The 24,099-nt window shown below is 41.1% G+C and overlaps 3 protein-coding genes across 6 annotated transcripts in view; 2 read left to right on the top strand and 1 right to left on the bottom strand.

The window, feature by feature from the left end:
• Positions 1 to 1,910: 1,910 nt before the first annotated feature.
• LOC108894077 (LRRN4 C-terminal-like protein) lies at positions 1,911 to 4,589 on the bottom strand. Its single transcript, XM_018692644.2, has 2 exons — positions 4,438 to 4,589; positions 1,911 to 3,672 (listed from the first exon to the last, which is right to left on the bottom strand). Exon 2 carries the CDS (start codon positions 3,662 to 3,664, stop codon positions 2,951 to 2,953), a length of 714 nt encoding a protein of 237 aa, XP_018548160.1. The 5' UTR covers positions 3,665 to 3,672; positions 4,438 to 4,589; the 3' UTR covers positions 1,911 to 2,950.
• Positions 4,590 to 8,295: 3,706 nt separating this feature from the next.
• Positions 8,296 to 12,866, top strand: si:ch1073-224n8.1 (zinc finger protein 16-like). Its single transcript, XM_018692565.2, has 2 exons — positions 8,296 to 9,482; positions 9,596 to 12,866. Exons 1-2 carry the CDS (start codon positions 8,765 to 8,767, stop codon positions 10,558 to 10,560), a joined length of 1,683 nt encoding a protein of 560 aa, XP_018548081.1. The 5' UTR covers positions 8,296 to 8,764; the 3' UTR covers positions 10,561 to 12,866.
• A 4,594-nt stretch (positions 12,867 to 17,460) lies between these two features.
• ltbp3 (latent transforming growth factor beta binding protein 3) overlaps positions 17,461 to 24,099 on the top strand; it is a 32,430-nt gene continuing 25,791 nt past the window's right edge. For all 4 annotated transcript variants that reach the window (XM_018692286.2, XM_051078473.1, XM_018692287.2 and 1 more), the window contains exon 1: positions 17,461 to 18,125. In XM_018692286.2, the coding sequence (XP_018547802.1) occupies positions 17,888 to 18,125 (238 nt within the window). In that variant the 5' untranslated portion in view covers positions 17,461 to 17,887. The remainder of the gene's footprint in view (positions 18,126 to 24,099) is intronic.

The raw sequence follows: 24,099 nt of genomic DNA, 5'->3' as shown, positions 1-24,099 counted from the left end.
TACTGAATGTTGTCATTGTTAGTCACACAGGAACAGTCACACATTAACTAAACCCGGGGAACTCAGCGGCAGGTAGAGGCTGACAGAGTAGTTTTTGTTTTCTTGTGAAATCCCAAAGCCTGAATTTGGCTAAATCACTGTTTTATAGGTAACCTCTACACCAGAAAAGTAACATGAGTCACCAGATAACTGAATGACGTAGCAGTGATTCAACATGACTTGTCTGGAATGAGAAATGTCCTGTCAACACATATCCCTGCTGCTAACCTTGTTACAACATTTGCCTGCAGTTAGCAAAAAACCCCATACCAACGTCATATGAGATTAATCAGGACTGTTATCTGCGTAGTGTTATGATGTTGACAATGCAAAACAGTTCGTTAGAACTGAAAAAGTGATACGCACAGTCTTTACCGCACATCTGTGCTTCTTCCAGATGATTCTTTCACTTTATTCCTACTAACATAAAAAATAATTGTTTTGAGAAGCCACACCTCAACATACCTCCAAATGGGAGGTGTTGAAAAATGTGAATTTTTTTCCACTCTCATTCATCAGAAACTACAAAATTATCCTCCCCACCCCCAAAAAATAAATCAGCATGAGCAAATGATGCAATTGTCTGCATCATGTCTGTTCATTAAATATCAGTTACTTTGCTTTTTATAGAATGTATATGTGGTTTTATATGTAATTAAAGTCATTAGACACTTGTGCTATAGATTTGGGATTTTGATTTCATTGTTCAGCAGTATTCAAATTTTACAAGTAGGTTAGAGTTAGTATGTATATGTAAGTATGGCATTTACCAAGTCCCCTCTAAGTTTTCCTCACAGTCATGTAACTTTTCCATCTGGGCTGTGGATGCTTATCATCAAAAAGCTCAAAAGCATTTACCCTCTAACAACAGCCTCAGATGTTAAATACACCCAATTCTTTAATTTTCCATTTAGGTGTATGACTGGAAACCAGTTTACTCATACAGAACTTTTAACCTTGTGTAATAGGCTGACTTTCATTTCCTCATGTACATTCAAAAACATTCAAAGTTCCTTAAAATATAGTTTATTTAAAAAAAAGGCAAACCACATATAATATAATATAATATAATATAATATAATATATGTGTGTGTGTGTGTGTGTATTTTTCCTCTTATAAGTACATGTTGTTCTGTTTTGCTGCCATCACCAGAACACTTGTGCTCTGTGACTGTGGTTTTAGTTAGACATTTTCTGCATTTGTTGTCAGTACATTACATCTTGGTCTGTTTACAACAGGCTGCTATAACCACATGATATTATACACCCACGTTTTTGCATTTGATCTCTTGGTGGCCCATTCCTGTAAAGATTTCCCTCCCAGTTTGGGAGTGACAGCACGCAGGCTGAATGTGTGTCATAAAAACAACATCTTGAGGCCATTTCAGTGGCAGAGATGAACAGCCTGTTGGGTTTCCAAATTATAGATGTTAGATGACTTCCATACAGCTCTGTGTGGTGTAAGCTGTGCAGTGCAGTTGGAATAAGAAAGGCACCAGAAGCAGTGGAACAACTCTGTGGCAGCAACCAGAGCAAAAAAGGAATTATAACATGGCTCCGAGACATGCAGATGCAGGCTTGAACATGAGATAAACTGGGAGTTTTTTTTTCTCTCTCTCTCTCTCTCTCATCATGGCATGACCAAAGGAAAAAAAAAAGCCTGAAGCTTCTCCTCACCAGCCCAGTGCTGGATGACTGGAAGCATCACAAAATCCATATCCGCTGACAGGGTATTGTATGACAGCTGGAAAAACAGCATTGAGCACTTGTGCTCCTCCAGCGTGCTGACACAACTTCCGACAATACGACAGATGGAAAAACACACCCATTTAGAAAGCTGGATAAAATAATTACACATTTTGACACATGGGTGCAGCAGCAAAGGCAAAGTTTTAGTGGAGTTAAACAGTCAGACATTTCAACAAACATTTATAGTAAGCTCCAGTTTGAACAGTCAACTTGAGACTTGAGCGTGTTTCCCCAAAACTTTAGTTTGATGAAAGAATCAAACTTTTAACATGGTGAAGTCAAAGGCAACAAACCAAATGATGATCATAAATACAGTACATAATACAACAATCAATCCACTTGCTCTTTCATTAAATACATGAGGAACTCTCACAGAGAGTTTCAAAGGAACTTCATACTACCATAGGATATATATACTTTTTAACTGTACAGCGTGTTATCATGTGTTAATAACTGTTACCTAACCCTAATTAAATTATTCCGACAGATAATGCCACTTTATTTTTGTACCCATCAGCTGTTTTCTCTGGTATAACTCCTCTTGTTACTGTCATTGTATTTTCCTACTATTACAACATTTAAAAGACTCATTGTTCTCTCAAATTTTATTTGAAAAAAAAAAAAAAAAAAAAAAAATCCTGATCTGTATCAGGGTGTGCCTGGTTTTAATCAGTTTGTTTCAGTCATCTGTTCAAAAAAAAACCAGAAAAAGGATTATGAGTGATAATAAGCTAAACAAACCATGTAAAAACTCACTGGATTACTGGAAAAATGCACTGACCCTCCAAAAAAGACCAAATCCACATTATCTGTCTTGCAATGTTCTTATCATTTGTTTCCTGGCCATAATTTCAGGAATCATAACTGATGAATGCAAAATCTTCCTGCAGCTGGTTTCCAAGTCATGGATATGGGAACTGCTTCACCACACCACCAAGGGGTTTTCAAAATAGACCCTGTTTGTAGCACTGAACATAATCTGTCAGATATATTTATGTGAGATGATGAAACCTGCTTCCTCCAGCGCTCTCAGAAAACCTTGTAGTGCAGAAAACCACTAATATTTAGAATGGAGTCAAGGTTAATTAACTGCAACAATGCTGAAAAGTCTCATGGGACAAAGTCTTATCTTACTGATCCCAGTCCTTGCTCTGTTTTCTGTTCACTGTGCCTCTGCTGTGTCATGCATAGAGATGCTGGCCTCCTGCTTCCTCTGCCTCTTACACCTCCAGAGCAAGACGGCCAGCAAGAGGAGCAGCAGGAAGCCCAGAGCCCCCCCGATGAGTCCCGCTTTCAGAGGCAGGCTGTTGTCTCTGGGATAGTACATCTTACAACTTTCCTCACTGTTTCCTCTGTCGTTCGCTGCAACCACACAAACCTGTGCGATGTGGTCAATGTCACCCAATGCGACGTTCCTTCGGTCCTTCCCAAACTGCTGCCACTCATGCCCCCCTACTGTCACGATATAATGTGTGACATATGAATTAGGCGCACACCACTGAAGTACAACATCTGACCCGTTCCAGGACACTGATCTCAAGAAGGGAGCATCTGGAACCACATCATGTAAAGTGGACCCTGGACATGAGCAGCTGGTGGCAGCTGCCAGATCTCTACAGGAGATCTGACCCTCCAGACAGGGATTGTAGTTGCATTTCTTGGGGATTCCTCCATCTGGAGACACTCTGTTGGGTACAGTGGTTTTGCCATAAAGATCATCGTAGTCTTCTGTAGAAAGCAAATGGGCCTTGGTCAAAAGAGGCCCCACGGGATTGGTCCCTGTCGCTCGAGACGTCGTAGGCAGGGGAGAGTAACCTCTGATGAAAAGCAGGCACACAATCACCAGGGGAAAGGGAAGGCCTCTGCCGGCAGCCATCGTGCTGTCTGGAGATCACAGAAAATAAAGTTCAGTGTGTTGGAAAATCTTTTTTTTTTGCATAGGAATGAAAAGAATCATCACTTTGGGTTTCAAGCTGTGTGTGCATTCAGACAGTGAGTTTCTTGCCTTGATTTAAAACATACAATTTATTTGACCCTGGATGCTGTGTCTTTTAGAGATTATATGACTGCAAAGGGAAGGTCTATGTGGAATGAAACAATAGACTTAAATGCAAGACAAGTTTCAGTTGGAAAATGAAAAACCTCCCTAACTTTGAAGTGTAAATAGTTTTCTTTAAACTGTTTTACTCCTGGGTAAGCAAACGAAGGAAATGTGGACACTTAATTAGTTGAAATTTATTATTCTGTGACATGTTTGTCACAAGTTGATTTATGGTCTTGTGTACAGAGCTGCTGCGAATAATCCTCATTTGTTAAGTTTTGGAGGTACTTCAAACTAATTCAGCATTCCAGGCCTTATTGCACAACAGGTCCACATGCCTACACACCCAGGACACAGCACAACCCCTTCAGCTGGTTCAAGTTACGGGACAAAAGTACGATTTCCACAAGAATTTACACAAACATATCTGAAATGCGCTGTGTGGTGAGCGTGCATGGGGAGGTAACAATGGAGTCCATTCAAAAAGCAGAGGAAGAATCTCCACTGAATGCTAATTTTCCTCGTTCTGCCTGTTTTTGCCACAGTTGAACTCTATCTGCTTGTATGAAGAGTGAAAATATGTGAAACATTAAAAGATAAGAGCTTACCTGTTGCTTGCAAAAAGTTTGTAATCTTTGCCAAAATGTGAAGGAGCTTCTTTCTCCTCGTCTTTCTTCCACTTGCTCTCGATCTCTTGCTCTCCCCCCTCTTTATATATTTTCCTTCTCCCCGACAACCACCTCCTTCTTTCTGCCCTCCCCCAGTCCCCCATCTCCCGTATTCCTGTTCCTCCTGCACCAGCTCCACCTCCCTCCTTGCTAAATAGCTTAGTAATGTGAGTGACTGAGTGAGTAAAGGCATGCATTCACTGAGCTGCATTACTATAGTCTGATATTAGTTGCATCACTACCGTCTAATTTCTGATCAAACCACATGAATTTGTGTTGCATTCCTTCGCAATTGGTGAGTTTTTCAGAGCATGTCTCACTTGTTAATGAGCTGTGATTTTCCTTTTAAGGGTGAGAGGAATTGAACAAGATTGGGAATTCTTGGCATCAGGGCTTTGATTCATTGGAATTTGTCATCCCAGACATATGTTGGCGTTTCCAGACAGCCTATCCCATCCTCTTGCCCCCTCTAACCTCTCACCTAAATAAAGTGGATGACCTTAACTTGAAGCACTGAATCAAAATTGAAAGTGACTGAAGCTGTTGTGCAGCTGCTCGGCTAAAGAGCGGATATGAAGCTGACTGTACCTGTTCTAGGAATGATTTGTGATGTATGAAATAGCCACGCTGCCATTTCTCCTCCAAAAACTGAAATTATTAAAAGTAAGAGATAAAATAACAAGAGGAGGTAATTAATCTTAAGACATCACTAACATCACCTCAGGTAAACTCCACACACAGGGAAGATAGGAACTGAACAAGATGTTTTGTTGGTGTGACAAAAGCAGCTTTATGTGATAGCCGTGGCTTTAAATCCAGCTGTACACTCACTTATCTGCTCTGCTTTTGAGCTTAGGCTGCAGAAAAAGTGAGCAAAAGTTGCTAAAGTCACAAAACTGATGGAGTTATCTCAGTCAGCTCTGACTGGGCAACCACAGCTCCGTGAAACCTGATGTGTTATATTCCTGCTACTGTATCCAAGTATAATGTTCTTGTTGCTCATGTAATACTGAAGGAACCAGGGCGTTGACAGGTATAATATTATGAATATCAAATATTTCAACAAGATGAGATGTTTATTATCTTTATTTCTTACATATTTCCTCGTACATATATGAGTTGTTTCTTTCTTTGTGTCTTTCTGTGTGTACCATGTATCATGTTTTGGTTCTAAGTATGTACAGCAAACAGTGTGGGGGCACGTAAGTGTGAAGGTGAAGCATATACTTGCATCCAGGATGTGTGCAGGGCTAATGTTATGTCTATATGTTGAGTAATACGGGATGTGCATATGTGTAATATGCAAATCTAATCTAATCTAATAGGCTGGAGCCTATCCCAGCTGTCATAGTAATTTGTGTTTATGATAAACACCTTCTGCTGTGAGTCTGCAGCTGGTTTTTAAAGAGTTAACATCCACAGTTACGTTTTTTCAAGAAGAAACTGAGACACTTTTCCTGTTAACAGGACCAAGGATAGAGTGACAGACAACACGAACCACCAGATGAAGTCACTGAGTAAGAAATATTTCACTTGAAATGACACAAATTCAAGCAGATGGTAACTATTATACAGCTTGTTACATAAGCCCACAAAGCACTTCCCCTGTTTGCTATGGACTACGTCACTTTTTCCCCCAAACAGGCTGGCTGGGATGGGTCTGCTTTCCTCATCAAAAACTTAAACAACTCCATTGGGAGTATTGTTATAGCAGGACCAAAATCTGCGGAACAAATAGCTTGAAAGGTTGATTGACAACATCAGCTGCAAAGCTATAAACATGACTGGCTATTGGCTGAACAGTGCTGCCTATATTTATTTATTTCTTTAACAAATTATGGTCAAGTAAATCAATCTTCCACAGCCAATGACAAAAGAACAATAACTTGAGGTGTCAGATATGGCCCACTGACCTCCTGAATGGGACAATCCATTAAACCAGCATTGACAAGCCAATTAAACTTTATTTCACCTTTTAAACATCCAGCCTACTTATTGTTAACCACATGCAGGAATGAGACACTCCAACATACATTTTCAGTAATATGATGAATTCTGCAGGCAGTGTTCAGAGGACTTAATCATCTTCTGATTAACCTCATTCTTCTGAACAACCAGTAATAATGTGATTTTAAAAAACCCATTAATTTAAATTAATTTGGCATTTTCATGCAGCTATTTAAGGAATGATAAGGCCTTATGATAAGGTCACCTGACCTCACTGTCATTCATCACTAAAGCAGTCTACAGTGCCTCCTAGAGCCGATAAAATATCTAGAAGCAACACTGAACAAAAAACATGACCATGGGTGTATTTAACAGATCCAGGCAGGTCTGTGACTTTTCAGTTATGCATATGGGTGTGCGTGATATTCATTAATTTTCATGATGGATGACACTGCTATGAGCGGTTCATCTGCAAAGCATCATAAAGTTCATGATACGTTTGGTCAGTGTCCAAAATTAAAGTAACTGAGCCACAGCCTCTTGTATTTAAAGCTCAGCCTCCAGGAGACTGACAGTGTGGAGTGCTCCTGTGTCCTCCACAAGTTTCTGAGTCTTTATGACCCACCAGAGGTCGATGACCTGGGGTCACGTTGGATTTTGAACCCCGGGGGTGTAATTTTAAACTGAAAAGGATCAAACTTCCGGTTTTCTCCTCAAATGGCTGCTGTGCTACCGTGGAGTTTGAATCACAGTTGACCACGAGTCTTGACTTGCAGGCTGAGAAACAGGCTGTGTATCACACTTGTGCATGGACTCAACTCCTACCTCTCTAATAAATACATTTGTCAGACCTGGAGTCAGGCTTGAATAAAACAAAGTAACTACCAGGAGCTCTCCAGAGATCACTAAACCTAAACATTATGCTAATTAAGATGTTATTTAATTGTGCAATATAAACTGCAGTGATAATTTTGTATTAAACATGATACAAAAGCCAATATGCTGCAGAGAAAAGCAGAAATGACACCTATATATAAACCATCAAAGAAAGAGCTGGCATATGGAGGATCACAGTATCATTAATTTAACTGATTCATTGGTCCTTTCATGTATTCCTGTTTGAATCATTTTATAAATCCATGTTTTTATTGTAATAGCAAATAATACAAGAACTAATAATTTGGTCAAAACGTTTTAATCATTCCTGTTTTTATTGTCCAGCCATAAATTAATGGAGTCCTTCATAACCACTCATATGACAGTTGTCCATACTGATTTAATAGTAATCTTTAAAAGGAAAAACAGAGACAGGAAATGTATTTCTCACTCTGAGAGATCAGTCCATTTTTTGTATCATAAAATGTGTATTTGCCCATGTTCTTGTCCAACTGGAGAAGACTAATCTGACTGAATATGAGAAGAATGAATTTAATTAATGAAAATGAATTTGTCCATTTCCCCAACTTGTGTCAGAAAAAAAAATATTGTGAAAAATGCGAACAGAAAAGATCAGATTAGGTGTTGTATGTACAGTAGTATATGCCATCTGACCATATTAGGAGGAAAGTAGATCAGCAAGTGCGAATGCTGTGTCTACTTAATTAATGTGCAAGGCATACATAATATGCCTAGTTGGTATGAATAAGGTAATTTAATTAAAGAAAAACCTAGGATTATATTCGACTCAGCGATAAGTTAGGTTAGGTTAGGTTAAGTTCAGGTGAAGGGACAGAGACAGAGACTTGACTTTTTTCCTTTGGATCAAACGCCAGCAGAGGGACTGTAACCTCCTTCAAGTCAATACTCAGGGCAAAAACAACCCGTGAGCTCCAGCTTTGTTTACATCATTTCAGTGCGACAGGCCTGTGTACAGTAGAGTACAGTGCAGTCCTGCAGACAGACGCTGGAGATGGGTGAGTCGCCGCTGCGGGCCGTGGTATCACAGTGTTTGAATAATAATGTCTGGACTTGAGTGACGCAGTTAAAGGCCATCAGCACACACCTCCTGCAGAGACACGGTGTTTGCAAGAGTGCGTCTTTTCACCGACTGGCGTTGTTTGTTTTAAAGCTAGCGGGCTAATGTTAGCGAGCGGAGCCAGGCCCAGCGAAGAGTCGCGTCCAAGAGTTTTAACAGTGCAGTGTTTTTGTCAGCGACGCCAGATAAACCGCTAACGAGACAAATGTAACTGGTAACGCTTCCTAGCCAACAAAAACAACCAAACCCTCGTTAATAACACAGCCCGTTAGAAATTTGGGCTGTTTTTAGTCGCACAGTAAACGTTAACATAGCCAGTAAACGTTAGCTAAGTGCATAAAAATCATGACTTCCAGGAGGACAGGCTATGCTGGTAGCATGGATTCCTCCCCGTCAAGTAGCGGCAGCGGCTCGGTCCACACTGGAAATCGTAAACAAAGTATAATCAACATTCCCGACAGGACCGGGGCAGAGTCCTGTTATGATCGGAAAACAGACAAGTCTGGGTACGGAGCTTCGCAGGGCAACATGACCGTAACGTCGCTGAAATCGCGCCTGGCTCCGACCATTCAGACTGCCATGTCCGCCGCAGTGGACACTCTGCTGGGCGAAGTGGTGCTTGTGCTCAACGAGACGCAACAAGAGCTGCTGCACAAGGAGCAGGAGAACGAGAGGCTCAAAGTGCGTCTTGAGGTGTCAGAGAGGGAGCTGAAGACTTTACAGGAGTGTCTGTGCAGCGCTCAGAAGCTCATTGATCAGCTGCAGATCTCGTATTCGGGCCCTCAGACGATTAGTCAGTCAGTTTTCGCCCCATCGCTGTCTTCCATGGCCTCACTGACCTCAGGCTTGGATCGGGACCACCAGAACCAACGAAATGTGAACGGAGCCGGTGTAGACTTGGGTCTCGGCGGATCTGTGGATGAGTCGCTTCACGGGTTTGAGCCGAGAGATGACTACAAAATGTGCCAACTTTCAATCCAACCAGATGGCTCTGTGACTAATCACACTCTGGATTCCTTTACATCCAGCACATCTCACATGTGCTCCGATTCCAGCAGGCCAGGTAAATACACAGTGTGTCATCAGCAACTTCATCTAAGTTGATGCAAGGATTCATTTCTTTGTTTTAGTGTAGTAACGGTTCAGTGTTAACCATCTCTGCATGTTTCTCTTTAGATGACAGGCAGAGTCAGGGACCAGGTGGAGCGTCTAGGTTTGAGATTAAAGAAGAGCAGGGACTGGGTTCAGGCTCTGCTCAGTCCGGCAGGAAGGAGTCTGGGTTGCGTAATGACGGCAGAGTCGGGGATGGAGAGCGGTCGTCTCACAACGTGGGTGACCTCAGTTACGTTCAAGTCGGAGAGGGAGGTTCTCAGCGCTCCTTTACTCACCCCCTGCGGCACCAGAGGCCTGTGCGAGAGTGCAGCGGTGCCTTGCAGCAGGGCGGGCTTGATGGACAGAAAGGGTTGGCTAGGACTTCTGGAACAGGGAGAGGAGACAGCGTCTCACCGGGCAGAGCGGAGGACTCGGCGGGACCCTCGGCCCCTGACACGGCAGGTGAGCCCTCTGATCGGCCTCACCACTGCCTAGAGTGCGGAAAGACCTTCCGCTTGATCTCCAGCCTGAAGAAGCACATCCGCATCCACACGGGAGAGAAGCCCTACCCGTGCGGGGTCTGCGGCCGCCGCTTCCGCGAGTCGGGGGCTCTCAAAACCCACCTGCGCATACACACAGGTGAGAAGCCGTACTCTTGCTCTGAGTGCGGGAACTGTTTCCGCCACTTGGACGGTTTGCGCAAGCACAGGCGCACGCACACCGGAGAGAAACCGTACGTGTGTGCCATCTGTGGGAAGCGCCTGAGCCGCCTGCAGCACCTCAAACACCACCAGCTCATCCACACCGGAGAGAGGCCGTGCTGCTGCCCCTTCTGCAACCGCAGCTTCAAGGAGCCCGCGGCGCTGCGGAAACACATCCGCACGCACCGGGAGGAAGGTGGTCACATGGGAATCGGCGCCAGTGATGACACAGACCCAGACGCCATGGATGACATAAACAACCTCCATCCAGCAGCTCCGTCCCCACAGATGAGGTTTGGGGAGTGGGGAGCAGAGGAAGACGACAGCTCAGTTGTGGACTGTGTGTAGGTGGAGTAACTGTCGACTGGTCATCTTACCATAAAACATGGGATAAGGTGTTCCTGTAGTTTAACATGATGGAAAAGGTCATCTCTGTTCCATGTGGTAGAGTGAAGAATCAGGCTACATATAACCCTAGCCTTTGAGTTGTGTTCATATGTGACATTTTCATGTTTTCATGTCAGCAAGTATTTTTTTCCTATCATTCATCAAGCAGCAGCAGCAGTAGCAGTAGCACACAGGTTGTTCTTGGCACAGGGAGTTGCTGATTTGCTTCGGCTTCCCAGCAAGAATTTTAGAGATTGATGGGAGAAGTGGATAAGATCTGTTTCTCCACTTTAAAAATGTAAAAATGCCTTGAACATTCACTCAACCATCAACTGAGTCACTGCTGCTGCTGTTTAAGATCGCCCCCACCTGGATATTAGTCAGGACAAACTGTTACCATTCGAGTCGTGGGTCTCTAAAAGCTTTTGGCAACACACCGAGCTGCAAAAATACAGTAAACAGAAATAGATACACAGCGCTGGTTCATGCTTCATGTGTAGGACAACATGTACGTTGTGTAGCTGTGCATTTCTGACTAAACCAAATATCACAATATTATCGTTCATTTCTTTGATAAAGTGTTTGTGTTTGGGTCTCTGTGCCATTAGTGCTTTCAGATAGTCTTTATCAATCTACAACAGAAGCTGACCAACAACATCAAGGGGGACATTCCCATTTCACTCAGCTGGAACAGCAAATTAAAGTTTGTCTGAAAATTCGATCTTTTCCACATGGATCCTTTAAGATAAGGAAAATCAAACATTTAAACTCTGTCAATATCGATGCATGATACCATGGCTTCTGTTATAAAATAGACATCATATTGATATGTCTCCCAGCTCTACCTCAGGACTCATCCTCCTTTTTTGGTTTACTCATCATCATCTGATTTCTTTGACTGATAATTAAGATGATGTGCTGAAAAAGTCAGATTGTAGGTGGATGCAGTCACATTTTAATGCTTATATAAGACCAAAAGCACATTTTTGAATATTACTGTGATGCCACAGATGTCACCATTATTCTCAAGTAATGATTAATAACTGTAAAAATACCAAATTAAAACAAACAAAAATGATTCCCAGTTTATATAACTGGTTAGACTTTGACTGAATTTACACTGTCATCATGGGTGTGTGGCTTGATGAGGCATGAACCAGTTTTCCTCTTCCTCTGCTCCGTCTTATCTCCTCTTCTGACTGCAGAGCCCTCATCAGTTACACAACTGTAATGTTTTGTCAAGCTGAAGTTATCTTTCTCAAGACTATCAAAGTTTGAAGATAACAGTGTGAGTTTTATTTTTCTCACCAAAACACACAGGGTTGTTTGAAGACAGAAAGGACATAAACATGCACCCAGAGCTTAAACACTGTTTCTCTTACAGACCATATCTTAACATTCCGTTTTTGTTTTTTTTTTTTGTTTTTTTGTTGTTTTTTTGTTTTGTTTTTGGTTTTTTTACTTTCAAGCTGCTACTTTATGTCTAGAAAGCCTTTTACTTGTCTGGACTTATATTATTGTTACCAGCCAGTTACTAGCAATTACTAGCGGACAGACTTTGGTGCTTGCATGTGCATATTTGTTCCCCTCCGCTAGCAATGATGCCTCCCTGGTGTTTCTGTAAATAAGGATGTAGTTTTAGCCATTTTACCTGGTTTAATAAGGGTTAACATTTGTGGAAAAGTTAATGTGCAACAATGACTTCTTTTTTTTTTGGTTCTTCTTCTTTTTGTTTTTTTTTTTTTAAGAAACGTAACGTGCTTTGTAACCATCAGTATGCTAACATACAATGTAAATATATAAACTCTTATTAAATCTCTCCCTGATGTTCTTCCTGATGACACGACTGATGTGTCAGGTTTAACAGCAGAGCATTAATCTTCTCAGCCCTCTGAGCTATACTCTAGGTCTCTGGTGTCATTTACCATGTATACTACTATAATGATCTCTATGTACATTTACAAGTGTAACCCATTTTACAAGGCACTCAAAATGTAAAATATATGTCACTGTATACCCAGAATACAATTTGCCAAGGTAGTCTTTGCCCCAGATAATCATATTTATTGTTTTTTGTATTACATACAGGAGGGCGGGGGGGCTTTGCATGTAGATTTAAACTGAGATGGCATTCTTCTTTAACAGGTCAGTGTTAAATGTGAAATGAATTACTTTTTTAAGTTTCTGTGTTCAAAATATATTCCCTCACATCACATTCATCCTGTTATCTACTGTAAATGTTACTATATTAAAGGGCCTTGTTTGTATGCCTTTTCTCTCTGTGGCTCTTTATTCAGTGGATAAAATAATGAGTTTGTGTGCTTTTAGCCAAAAATACTCAGATGATAATTACTGATTACATTTACCATAAAGGTTTTTGAGACCAAATAAAAAATAAAAAACCACAATAAAATAATCTAGCAGTGTGGCAATCTGCCCCCAAGCCACAGGTATATCCTAATTATAGATCATCCCGTCTGTTTATCCCTGCATTATTACTTCAGTCACTTTATATCAATGTATCATGGCAGGAAAACCACATTAACCCTGGAGGAGAGTTTCCACACCATCTGAAACATTGCCAAACAGACTGTGTAGGTGCTGCGGACACGCCCAAAGACAGATCCCAAATCACACCCTACTCTTCTCTCAATGACAGCTGTGTTCATACACACAAACTGCTATTTGAGGTGGCTTTAGGTGTGATTACAGAAGCTTAACAGGTCCGATGTAACTGTAAAAGACTTAAACGTATAGCTGCATTTCATCCATATTACCAATAGTTTTATGTCATGCTGTAGTGTTGCTGACATTTCACATTCTCCGGTTTTCTTTCACATTTCAAAAAGTACATATGTTGCAAACTTCCATACAGGATCTTCATGGTTTTATTTTAATTTGCAAGTTCCTCCATAGTGTCGAAGGTCAGTTTCTTTGATGTTTAATACAGCGCTGACTAAATTATCTCCTGATTATATCCCTCTAAGATAGGTCAGACTCATTATGGTTTAAATCCAGGTGGTTTACAATTCCAGGACGTGTTGATTCACAAGCATACTGTACTTAATTCACTTGGTTAAATGAATCATCCATTCACTGCACGCTCTGTATGAATATGGTGGAGGAATGGTTTCATGCCATCACATCATTCTGGTCTTTCCCAGAGTGCTTTAACATGAAATACTGTTACAGGTATAGGTATAGTACATCTAGAAGATAGAAGTAAATAATTTATTTATTATGTTTAAATGAGCATCATTAATATACAGTGTTACAGCAGTTTTCTTTAAGACATTATGTGTGCTCTCCTCAATAAAAAAGAAGTGCATCTATTAACATCAGTGATTATATTGTACACAGTTTGCCAGTAAATTATCCATTCAGTCTGACTGAACTTGTGGATTGTTCCCTTTTGAAGCTCAAGTCAACTCATGCTCCTCATCTAAGGTCACATATTTTATATTCTTACCTCCTCAAACTGTTTAATTAACAGTAAAAGACATGAATATGGTGATGGTTCTTATTGCTGTAATGTTTTTGTTGTCTCAGAGGAACAGGAAGTGCTGCAGAAACTTCTGAAGCTGCTTAATTACATGTTGCTAATCTGACAGGAATATAATAAACCACTGTTTCTTTGACCTATACTGAGACCCAGTGGGCGTTATAGGCTCGGATTTTGTTTACCTAAAAGTTACATGCCCATAAACGGATTTCACTCACTGCACCAAAACTGAATTAAAGTAACCAGAGACTGAAGTGGAGAGATTCAAACTTGTTTCGACAAAACAGACCACAAATTGGAGTTTTGACATCAAGTTGAAGCAAGTGCCGTGGCGAGCACTGAAACACAATATTTCCCCCAAATGCATCGGTGGAAGTTCACACAGTGCTGAGCACTTGATGAAGAACGACACAGCGAGGCACCTCTGTGGTTAATGAGAGAAAGATGCATTTATGCAAGTCACACAACAGCTATTTTGGTGACATCAGACGGCAAGGAAGAAAGGAAGCCTTGCAGAAAATACAACTGCAAAATATTCTTTGCCTGCAGTAACCTGTGTGCAGGGTATAAGACTATAGTTCACCTGCTCTAAGTTTAGACTTGGTATCTGATGGTTTTTATTCACATGCTTATTGATATGTTTCTCAATAACCTATAAATAGATATAAATTAATATATATAAATTACATTCATATATATATACATACATATAGGTGTATACTCAAGTGCAAGTACAATGCTGAGATTCTTTATACTTCTGCTTAACTAAATTTGTGACTACTTAAATTTATATTCTAAAAATACTGGTTGATAGAAAATATTGTGAATAATAAATTAATAATTACCCTGCAATATGTGGAAATTAGTTTTATACCTGTAATAGTTTTATAACCTGACCAGTTACAACATTAATCTCCCCTGCTGGTTACATGTCAATGCATCTGTAAGAATGCATCTACATTGAGAGTACTTTTATTTATGATACTTTAGGTACATTTCGCTGGTCAATTTTAATCCAGTAACAGTTTTACTTGTAATTAAGTGTTTTTATCTTGAGGTATTGATACTTTTACTTTAAGTAAAAGATTGAAAGAGGTTTTAATCCCTCTTTGTGGGGATTAACTGTACTACACAACAAATAACTGTTGTGTAGTACAGTTATTTGTTTCTGTTTGTCTTTATTGTCCAGTGGAATGAGTGACGCTAAGGTTTCAGTTTTCACAAGGGAAGTAATTAGATTGCAGGCTACTAATAATACTCAGGGTTTATTTGTGACCTGTGATGTATTTGCATTGTGTGTGTGTGTGTGTGTGTGTGTGTGTGTGTGTGTGTGTGTGTTGGCAACCATTGATGCAGTGACGGCGAGCGGCAGAGAGAAATGTGAGAACGGCCTGTGAACTCTCTGCAGGCCCATGCAGTCATTTCCTCAGCGACTGAAAGTAAACACTCACTTTTTTCTTTGGAGAGGAAGTGACTCAACTGTCTTTGTCTCTTTCTCACTTTTCACCCCGTGCCCGTGTGACCCCCCCAAACACCGGCTGGCTCACGAGATCCTTACAGTGGTGCAACTTAACATATTTTTTTAGCGCGTTCACTTTTCCCAGGCATGACAGTCACAGTTCAGTGTATAGCAGGAATGAAATGAGGTTTCACTGCTGAGCTGCAGCCTGTTTTAATTCAGAGTGGACAGAGGCAGGGCTTGATATTATTTGGTCACATGCACTGATCGCAACAACAGAAATCTGTAATTTGTTACAGCTGTCATGCACAGTACTTAATAACAGTTCTTATAGTTGCTTCTGCCAATTCATATATATACATATACATATACATATATATATATATATATATATATATATATATTATTGTAGGTGATGTTAATACTCCATATACTGTTGGTTAGTTTAAACTCCAGCTGTGCACTATGAGTTTCCTGTGTGTTTGTCAGTAACTAATTGCTAGGGAACTTTAATGAAGTAAAAAGTAAAAAAAAAAACTATATATATACATATACATATATATATATATATATATATATATATATATATATATATATATATATATATATATATATATATATATATATATATATATATGTATAGTTTATATATATATATATATATATATATATATATATATATATATATATATATATATATATATATATATATATGTATATGTATAGTTTTTTTTTTTACTTTTTACTTCATTAAAGTTCCCTAGCAATTAGTTACTGACAAACACACAGGAAACTCATAGTGCACAGCTGGAGTTTAAACTAACCAACAGTATATGGAGTATTAACATCACCTACAATAATGAAGCATTTCTTTTTTTCATAGTCACACTGGGCAGAAGAACTTTTTTCAGAATTACAGCTTCTTCCTTTAGTTAGTGCATAGGTTTACCTGCTTCAAACTTTTATTTAGAGAAAAAGAACTAAATGCAGAACTGTTACTTTACATCGAGTGTTTATAAATAAAGCATGTGAGTAGTGGACTGTCTGTCATTATACACAAATGAGATCACTTAGACATGGTAAAAAAGGGCCCCGCGTGTACTTGTTGTGGTTTGGTGTGGTGTGTGTCAGAGTGTGAAGCTGATATCTGAAGTGTGAGATCAGATAAACACTGTGTTTACAGAATGTGATCAAAAGAAATCACACCTCTGTAAAGCTGCAGCACTGATGTCACACAGTGTTCACATCTCCACTGATTTATCTGAACTATTTACGTGAAATATTCAGCTATTAAGAGACAGAAATGTAATGTCCAACTTGCTCCATCCTTACAAGCGTACTAACCTCAGCCTGACCCCGATGACCCACATACAATGTCTACACACGTCTGACACTTGCACTCACTGGAGGTTGAGTGTCAACAGTGAACCAACTGAAGCGATGGTGTATTTTTTTCTGGAAGCTGAGCAGAGATGCAGTAATGTAACCTCAGGGAGAGAAGGGGGGGTTGTTGATTTCTCAGTGTCCAGAGCTCAGTCACATGCTCACACTTTGTATTTTCACACCTCATATACTCTCATCAGACACAAAGGTGTAGACAGCAATGTGTTGTATGTCAGTGTTTTTTAGTATTATTATTATTATTATCAGAGTGACACACACAGCTGTGAAGCTATGATTTGCAGAGTGAGGGTGAGGGTGCAGCAGTGGGGGGAGGCAGCAGAGGATAGAGAAGAAGAGAGGATGGGGGGGGGGGTGTTAGGGAGAAATAACCAACAAGGAAACCACTTTAAGCTTTTGCTCCTGCGCCGCCTGGCTGGCCCGCCGCCAGGTTTCTCCAGAGAGGGTTGGCTCACCCCTTCTCCTCCTCTCCTCTCCTCCCTCTCCCTCTCCTCCCTTCTTTCTCTCTCTCCCAAGCCCACATACGCACTCCAAACTCCAAACTCTCCAGAGCAACAGGCGAGAAGAAGAAGCAGAAGAAGAAGGAAGAGCCACACGCACACACACGCACACAAACACACACACATACACAAAACTTTTTCAAACAACAGCAAAGAGAGCAGCAACACACTTCCCAAGATGCCAAACGTGTCGTTTTTACAGACGGATCACTCGGGCACGCGAGGGAAGTGATCCCCCCCCCCCCTCTTTTTCCTTAAGGAGAGAAAACAGGAGGGAGGACGCGCTTTTTCTTTCCTCCGCCGTATGAGACGTCAAAAATCTGCCTCGGCTAACAAAGCGGGCGCCTCGGAGCTGGAGCTGAACCCCCCTCGGCTTGTGATTTTAATGTCCCCGGGTCTCTGTGGAGGGCAGTGAAGGATGCCAGGATGCCCTCTCTGATCGCCCATCTGCTTGTCATCTGGCTGAGCGTCCACAGGCTGGTGTGGTGCACGGAGCGCTCCTCCACACGGGAGCGCTTCAAGGTGGTCATCGCTCCTCTCATCTGCAAGCGGATCTGCCTGAAGGGACAGTGTCAGGATACGTGCGAGCAGGGCAACAACACCACGCTGATCGCGGAGAACGGGCAGGCGGCCGACACTCTCATCGGACAGGGCTTCAGGGTCGGTGAGTGACGACTAGAGGCGGCCACTGGCTCCAATAACAAAAAAAAAAAAAACAAAAAAAAAAACAATGCCGTTTATTTATGAGGGGATATAATTAGGCCGCTGTGATTAACTAATACCGCTGCCCTGACCTCGGGGTTTATAATTTTTTCCTCCCCTGCAGAGGTGCGGAGAGGCCTGTGTGGGTGCTCATAAAATGACTTTTTGTGGAGGTATCTGTGAATATCACTTGGTATGAAAAAAGTTACACTTCAGGATAATCAGAAAATCCTTTAACAACCCATTGTCACTGTAAATCTACTTCTTAGTAGTATTTCAGACATTTTTCTGGGAGAATAAAGGCTTCAAATTGTTAATTTAGACAATAATATCATTGTGAAGCTGCATAAAATGCTTAGAATGGGACTTATTTACCCCGCTCGTGCTGTTGTTACAAAGCAGTGTGTGTGTGTGTGTGTGTGTTTCAGTGTTAATTTGAAGGCTTGAAGGTTATACTGTATGTTTCTTATGTAAAAGCTTTACCTGCAAAGTTACCACAGCTGTCAGATCAGTTATGCGGAGGTGAGTAAAAAGTACAGGTTTGACCTCTGTGTAGTGTAGTGGAGTAAAATCAAATGTCTAACAATAGAAATAATCAAGAGGAGTATAAATACTGTGTCACAGAATGAGGACAGCGTGAGTAAATGTCCTTTGTACCTAGACCGCCTTTGTTTAAACTGTCAACATAGAAACTATGACTTCCTGTGAGTGATTATCACAACCCAAACAATAACTATTATAAACAAATATCAAGTATATCTCATTCATTAATGCCTTTATTTCCTTAAAAAGTCCTATCCTCTGTATGTCGTACGTCAGTGTAACACCAGCTACTGATATCCACCATTAAGATTTATGTTTAGTGGGTATAAACTCTGCTTTGCAAAATAAATAGGTGGTTAAGATGAGGTGAGGTGGGTTTACCCTCTGCTGCACTGCTGGAAAATGTTGCTATATTACACTTTAATTAGTGAGGCATGGCTCATTACATAGCATATAAATGCACTCTTAAGATCTTATACTTTTTCCCCCCGTCGACTCCAGTGTCTGGTTGGCATGAGTGGAGCTTTTCTGCACTGTATCAGATCAGCTGTGGTGAGACATGGAGTCTCGCAGTCTACGTCAGTCTCAGCCCCGTTCCAGGACTGGCTCTCGCCGGTCCGCTTTCCTCCTTACCCGGTCAGTGTAGAGAATGAGGCGCTCAGCAAGACGAGGGATGTTGAACTTGGATAGAGTGAGTTTAAAACTGATGAAGGAACTTCAGCTCCTTGCTGGCGTCTCTGTGGTGGACAGTGGTGTTGTCCCACAAATAACTGTGCAAGTCATTTCTGTCTTTGTCTCAGCACCAACATATCTGAACTTAGGTTGATATACACCCCATATTCTCAAATTAATACATTAAGTAGTATTAGTCTGAAACAATAAATTATAGATGATAACAGCACTTTGGAGGCAGCAGTATGTGATGCAACAGCTTCATATTTCCATGGACATCACATTGGTGCCAGAACTATTTTCCATTCTCCTTTGTCCCACAAGAAACAGAGCACATTCAACTTGAAACTTCTCACAAAACTCACATCTTTCTAACTCTAAAATGTCCATCTTTTCCCACTACATTCACTCTGGATGATTACACATTGTTTGGATTGTAAAGGAGAAGCTTAGATACAGCAATACTGGATGAAAAATGGCTCTCAGGCAGTGACTTGTATTCATCTGTGGCCATAGAAAGCCAACGAGGAAGTCAGTAAGAATAAATCATAGCAAGCTATTGAGTCTTAAGTTGTATGGTCGCGGTGCTTCTTGCAGTTGTCATACACAGTTTTGCCATACAGAGAGTACGGAGTACAGAGTTGTAGTTGGTTGTACAGATGTAGCCCCACCAGCTGTTTTCTTTGGTATGCCCATGTGGACGTAAGCAGGCTGGATTTAATCGAGGTAAAGTGAATCACACTCGTAGCACAATGACAGTACTCTTCCTCTTGACACCGTGTAGACTCAGAAAGTTGGCTCGGACACCGGGCCTCCCTCCTCTCCTACACTTTCCTTGTGCTGCGTCATGTTTTTGGGGCTTCTGTGTCAAATAATTCAAGAGAGACATCTTAAATTCCAGGAATACCTCATGGTGCTTCACATTTGCTCTGGATACTGAAAGTACTCTACAGTCACCTGTCTCCTGGATTTATCTGAAAACAGATTCTTGCAGAGTTGTACGACTTTGTGCAGCAGGGGATGGTGGGTCAGCCTGGAAAAGGAGATGTGTGATGTTCAGTGTCAGGGCTGGAATGTGCTGCAGACAAGTGGAAATTTCTCCCTCCCGTGTTAAAACAGCCACGGCTATAGCAGCAACAATATGAAGACTTTTTCCATATTTGAGCGGCCGTGATGTCAGCACAGCGAGGCCGAGGGAACCTCAACCAAACCCAAACCTTTCCTCAAAAGAAATGTAGTTCGTGTCAGAGCGTGCAAGTGCAGAAATACAGGGTTTTTCACAGTCAGCAAAGTAGGTGTCTGAATTTGGCTGGAGTTTGGTGGACAGGCCAAGAAACAGTCAGATTTTAATGGTGATCTGGATCTGGGATTTCTGCCAAGAGTTAAACATCATTTTTATGAGCATAACTTTGAAAGTAATAGAGAGAGAAAATTTTTAGAAAATGTTTTTTCACCTTCACCAGGCAGGTCGATATGATAAAGTGACTGAAACGTGGGGATGACTAACTCTAACTTGCGTAAGACACGTCTGCTCCACCGAGATACTAAGAAAACATACAGAGTTTCATTTAAATGACTGGTATCCCAGGGTTAAACAGCTGGAGAACATAGTGGAGAACATGTCAGCGTTGGCAGCGGCTTGTGCTTCCAAGGAGTTGTTTTGACGTTGTTTACTTTCTCTGACTAGTTGTCTAAAACCCAAAGCATTCCACTTACTATGATATGAAACAGAGAAAAACCAGCAGATTCCAGATTTAATAGAAGAGAGTAGAACCAACAAATGTTTCTTAGCGGCATTGTTCATGACTTACAGACATTCATGGTGCCCAGAGGATAAATCCTGATGAATTTTCTGATCTCCTGACTTTTCTTCTGAGGTTGTCCTTTGTGGTTCTTTGTGGTCCTTTGAGTGAAATATCTCCACAGCTATTGGGTGGATTGCCATGATGTTTGGTACAGAGACTGCTTTCCTCCTCACGATACATTTGTTGCCAAAGATGGCAGCCTGGAATTGGTGAAACTGACCCAAACCAGTGCATCTGTGGGCTGAAAAACCAAAACAATCAACTGAAAGACATTAAAATGCACATCACTATGAGCAACATCTTTCACATTACATATAGACATTTGATTTGTTCATAGCATAAACATATGGATTAAAGCTTTAGACATTTGCCCTGTCACTTGCTATCAGTTGTTTTAGCTGTATACTGGAGTAGATCTGTTTACTTAGAAACTTTAAAGTTTCATTATTTTAAAGTTTATTCATACATATCAATCATCTACAGTAAATTTATGGCCTGTTTGATCTGAGGAGTGTGTGATTACGCTGTCCCAGCCTGAGACAGACGACCACCCAGATGTTCAGCAGAGCAGATCGTCTCAGTCTGCCGTACACGAGGACAAATCACCTGAGCAACGCACAGCTTTGTACTTTATAACCTATTTGAGAGAGAGCCTCATTGTCAGACAGACAGTCAATGATTATAGAATATCTGTTATGGTTAAGTAAGTAGCAGTTGGACTCAGCGCTGGTCTATTTAATGTACAGTGTACATAATACATCATAGCAGTCTCTCTGTGTAATCATTATTTTACACATGTTCTCTGAGCCCAAGCAACACTACACTACAACTCCCACACCACATACTTATAAGATTAAGAAACTTTATCATTAACGGCTGAACACTTACGTGACATATTTAAATCTGCGTGATACAAACTTCTCTGCAAATAAAGGTCAAATGTGACAGATATGATCTGGTCATATGTCTCCAGGGAATCCACATGTCATTAATAGATCTAATATTTCTTTGTACACTGAAAACCGATGAAAGCAGGGAAACTTGAAAGCTTCCCCGGCACGTTGGCAGGCAGAGAAAAGTTGACATTTACAGCCCGATACGCCTTTTTCCTTGAATTCCACATGGTATAAGTCGCCATCAGGCTCTGCAGGGGTGGAGGCAGAGGCATTGTCACGGTTTGTGTCAGAGATAAAAGAGCGAGTGCATCTTGTTCTGTTTATTACAGCTGGATTTATTAGAGACTGAGAGAGAATCAGGAGAGATGACGGAGGAAGAGGGGATTGTGTATGAGAAAGTTTTGTAAATTGCAAAATTGTAAAAATCTCCAATGAACTTTTGCGTGCTGCTCCGATTGCACGTCTCTCTTGAACCTGAACATTTTTACCAGCAGATGAAGACTGCCTTTGTAATTATCTCCATGTGTTTGGCTGACAAAATAGCCAACAGCCAACTTTTTTTTTTTTTTAACTCAGCACTTGAAAGCTTGCTGTAAATTGTAGGATAGGAAGAAGAAGAGATTGGGTGTTTTTGTTTGTGCGTGTGCACCTGCCTCACACTTTGTCTGCTTGTGAAAGGAAGGGTTATGTTTTCAGTAGCCGTCAAAGATATTCTTTCAAAATAAAGTGCTTAAAAATAGTATCCGTACACATGCCTTGCTTGCGCTGACTGAAGTATGTTCTCTACAATTAGAATCAACCCAAGTCTAATTTTTCCTTGCTGTTGCTAGCACAGAGGCATCCCTTCTATCAGCCTTACTGGCAGCAGCAGCAGCTCAGCTCCCAGACAGGCCTTTGAGCCTCATCTGTCCTCTGCATCTCCACAGCATCTCATCTTTAATGGGACTCCAGACGCTCCGGCTGCTCGAGATTCTCGTCTTCTTCTGGAATAACTAAAAACACAGGGCCTCATGTTGGACAGGAAGTGGGCTTATCATATCCCAGTCTGGGCTTGTCACACCTAAAATGGGCATCATGAGTAGTGGATATGGCTATTTCAGGATTTCCCATGTGGTTCTGTATTTAGAGTAAAGTGACAGTAGTAGCCCTGTGGTTTGTTTTGTTTTTTTTTCCCCTTGGCATGGGTCAGAGGTCCATGAGAGCCTCGAAAATGATGACAAGTCAGTCAAATACAGTAGACGGGGCCATTTCTGCTTTCTCTCTATTTAGGAGGTGAGTTTATTTTACCTCTCAAAGCCCTCTGCTCTCACCCACACAGTCTTCTTTCTCTCATGCCAAACATTGGAGAAGGCGGTCTAACACGGGGCAACCAAAAAACCTGCAGCACTCCAGATTTTTGCCACAGGTTGGACTGAGCTCAGAGGCGTAGTTTGGGCACGGCTCCTGCGCTCACACCCTGTCAAACGCAAACACACATGCTTTTGGGGGAGGCTTGTGTGCATTCGTGCGCAGCTTATGTAGCGTGAAAGCTTCTTATCTTTGGTGAAGTGTGCTCTGTGTGTGTGCGTGTGTGTGTTTGTGTGTGTTTGTGTGTGTGTGTGTGTGTGTGTTTGAGAGGCTGATCTTCAACTCACCTTCAAGGATGTGTTTTAATATTTTTGGATGCACATTCTGTCACCTCTCCCTGTCTATTTATGCATACTGGGGAAATAATACGTGGGGTTATTTGGGGTCTGCCATTTTCGTGAACCTTTTATCACAAGTGGGACACTATGTATGTACAACTTTTATTGACTGAGATGAAATTTTATAAGAATATGAACATGTATGTATTAATAGATTAGACTTTTAAAAAGAAAGAGCACCCAGCCATGAAGATAAACCAAGTATAATTTACAGCTGTGTCCAGATTAAACACACTGTCTCCCTGCTATACAGTGACAGTGTGAAAATTTTTAATTTAGGGCAACCACTCCCAAATGAAGGGTGCTTATTAAAAGGGTTAAACCCACAGTAATTT

The sequence above is a fragment of the Lates calcarifer genome, linkage group LG20, assembly GCF_001640805.2.
Source record: "Lates calcarifer isolate ASB-BC8 linkage group LG20, TLL_Latcal_v3, whole genome shotgun sequence".
Taxonomy (NCBI): Eukaryota; Metazoa; Chordata; class Actinopteri; family Centropomidae; genus Lates; species Lates calcarifer.
This window is presented reverse-complemented; position numbering and strand designations above follow the sequence as displayed.

Coding starts and splice junctions, on each gene's coding strand:
- LOC108894077 (XM_018692644.2), bottom strand. CDS start 3,664: ATGGCTGCCGGCAGAGGCCTTCCCTTTCCCCTGGTGATTGTGTGCCTG.
- si:ch1073-224n8.1 (XM_018692565.2), top strand. CDS start 8,765: ATGACTTCCAGGAGGACAGGCTATGCTGGTAGCATGGATTCCTCCCCG. Junction 9,483..9,595: donor CTCCGATTCCAGCAGGCCAG/GTAAATACACAG, acceptor GTTTCTCTTTAG/ATGACAGGCAGAGTCAGGGA.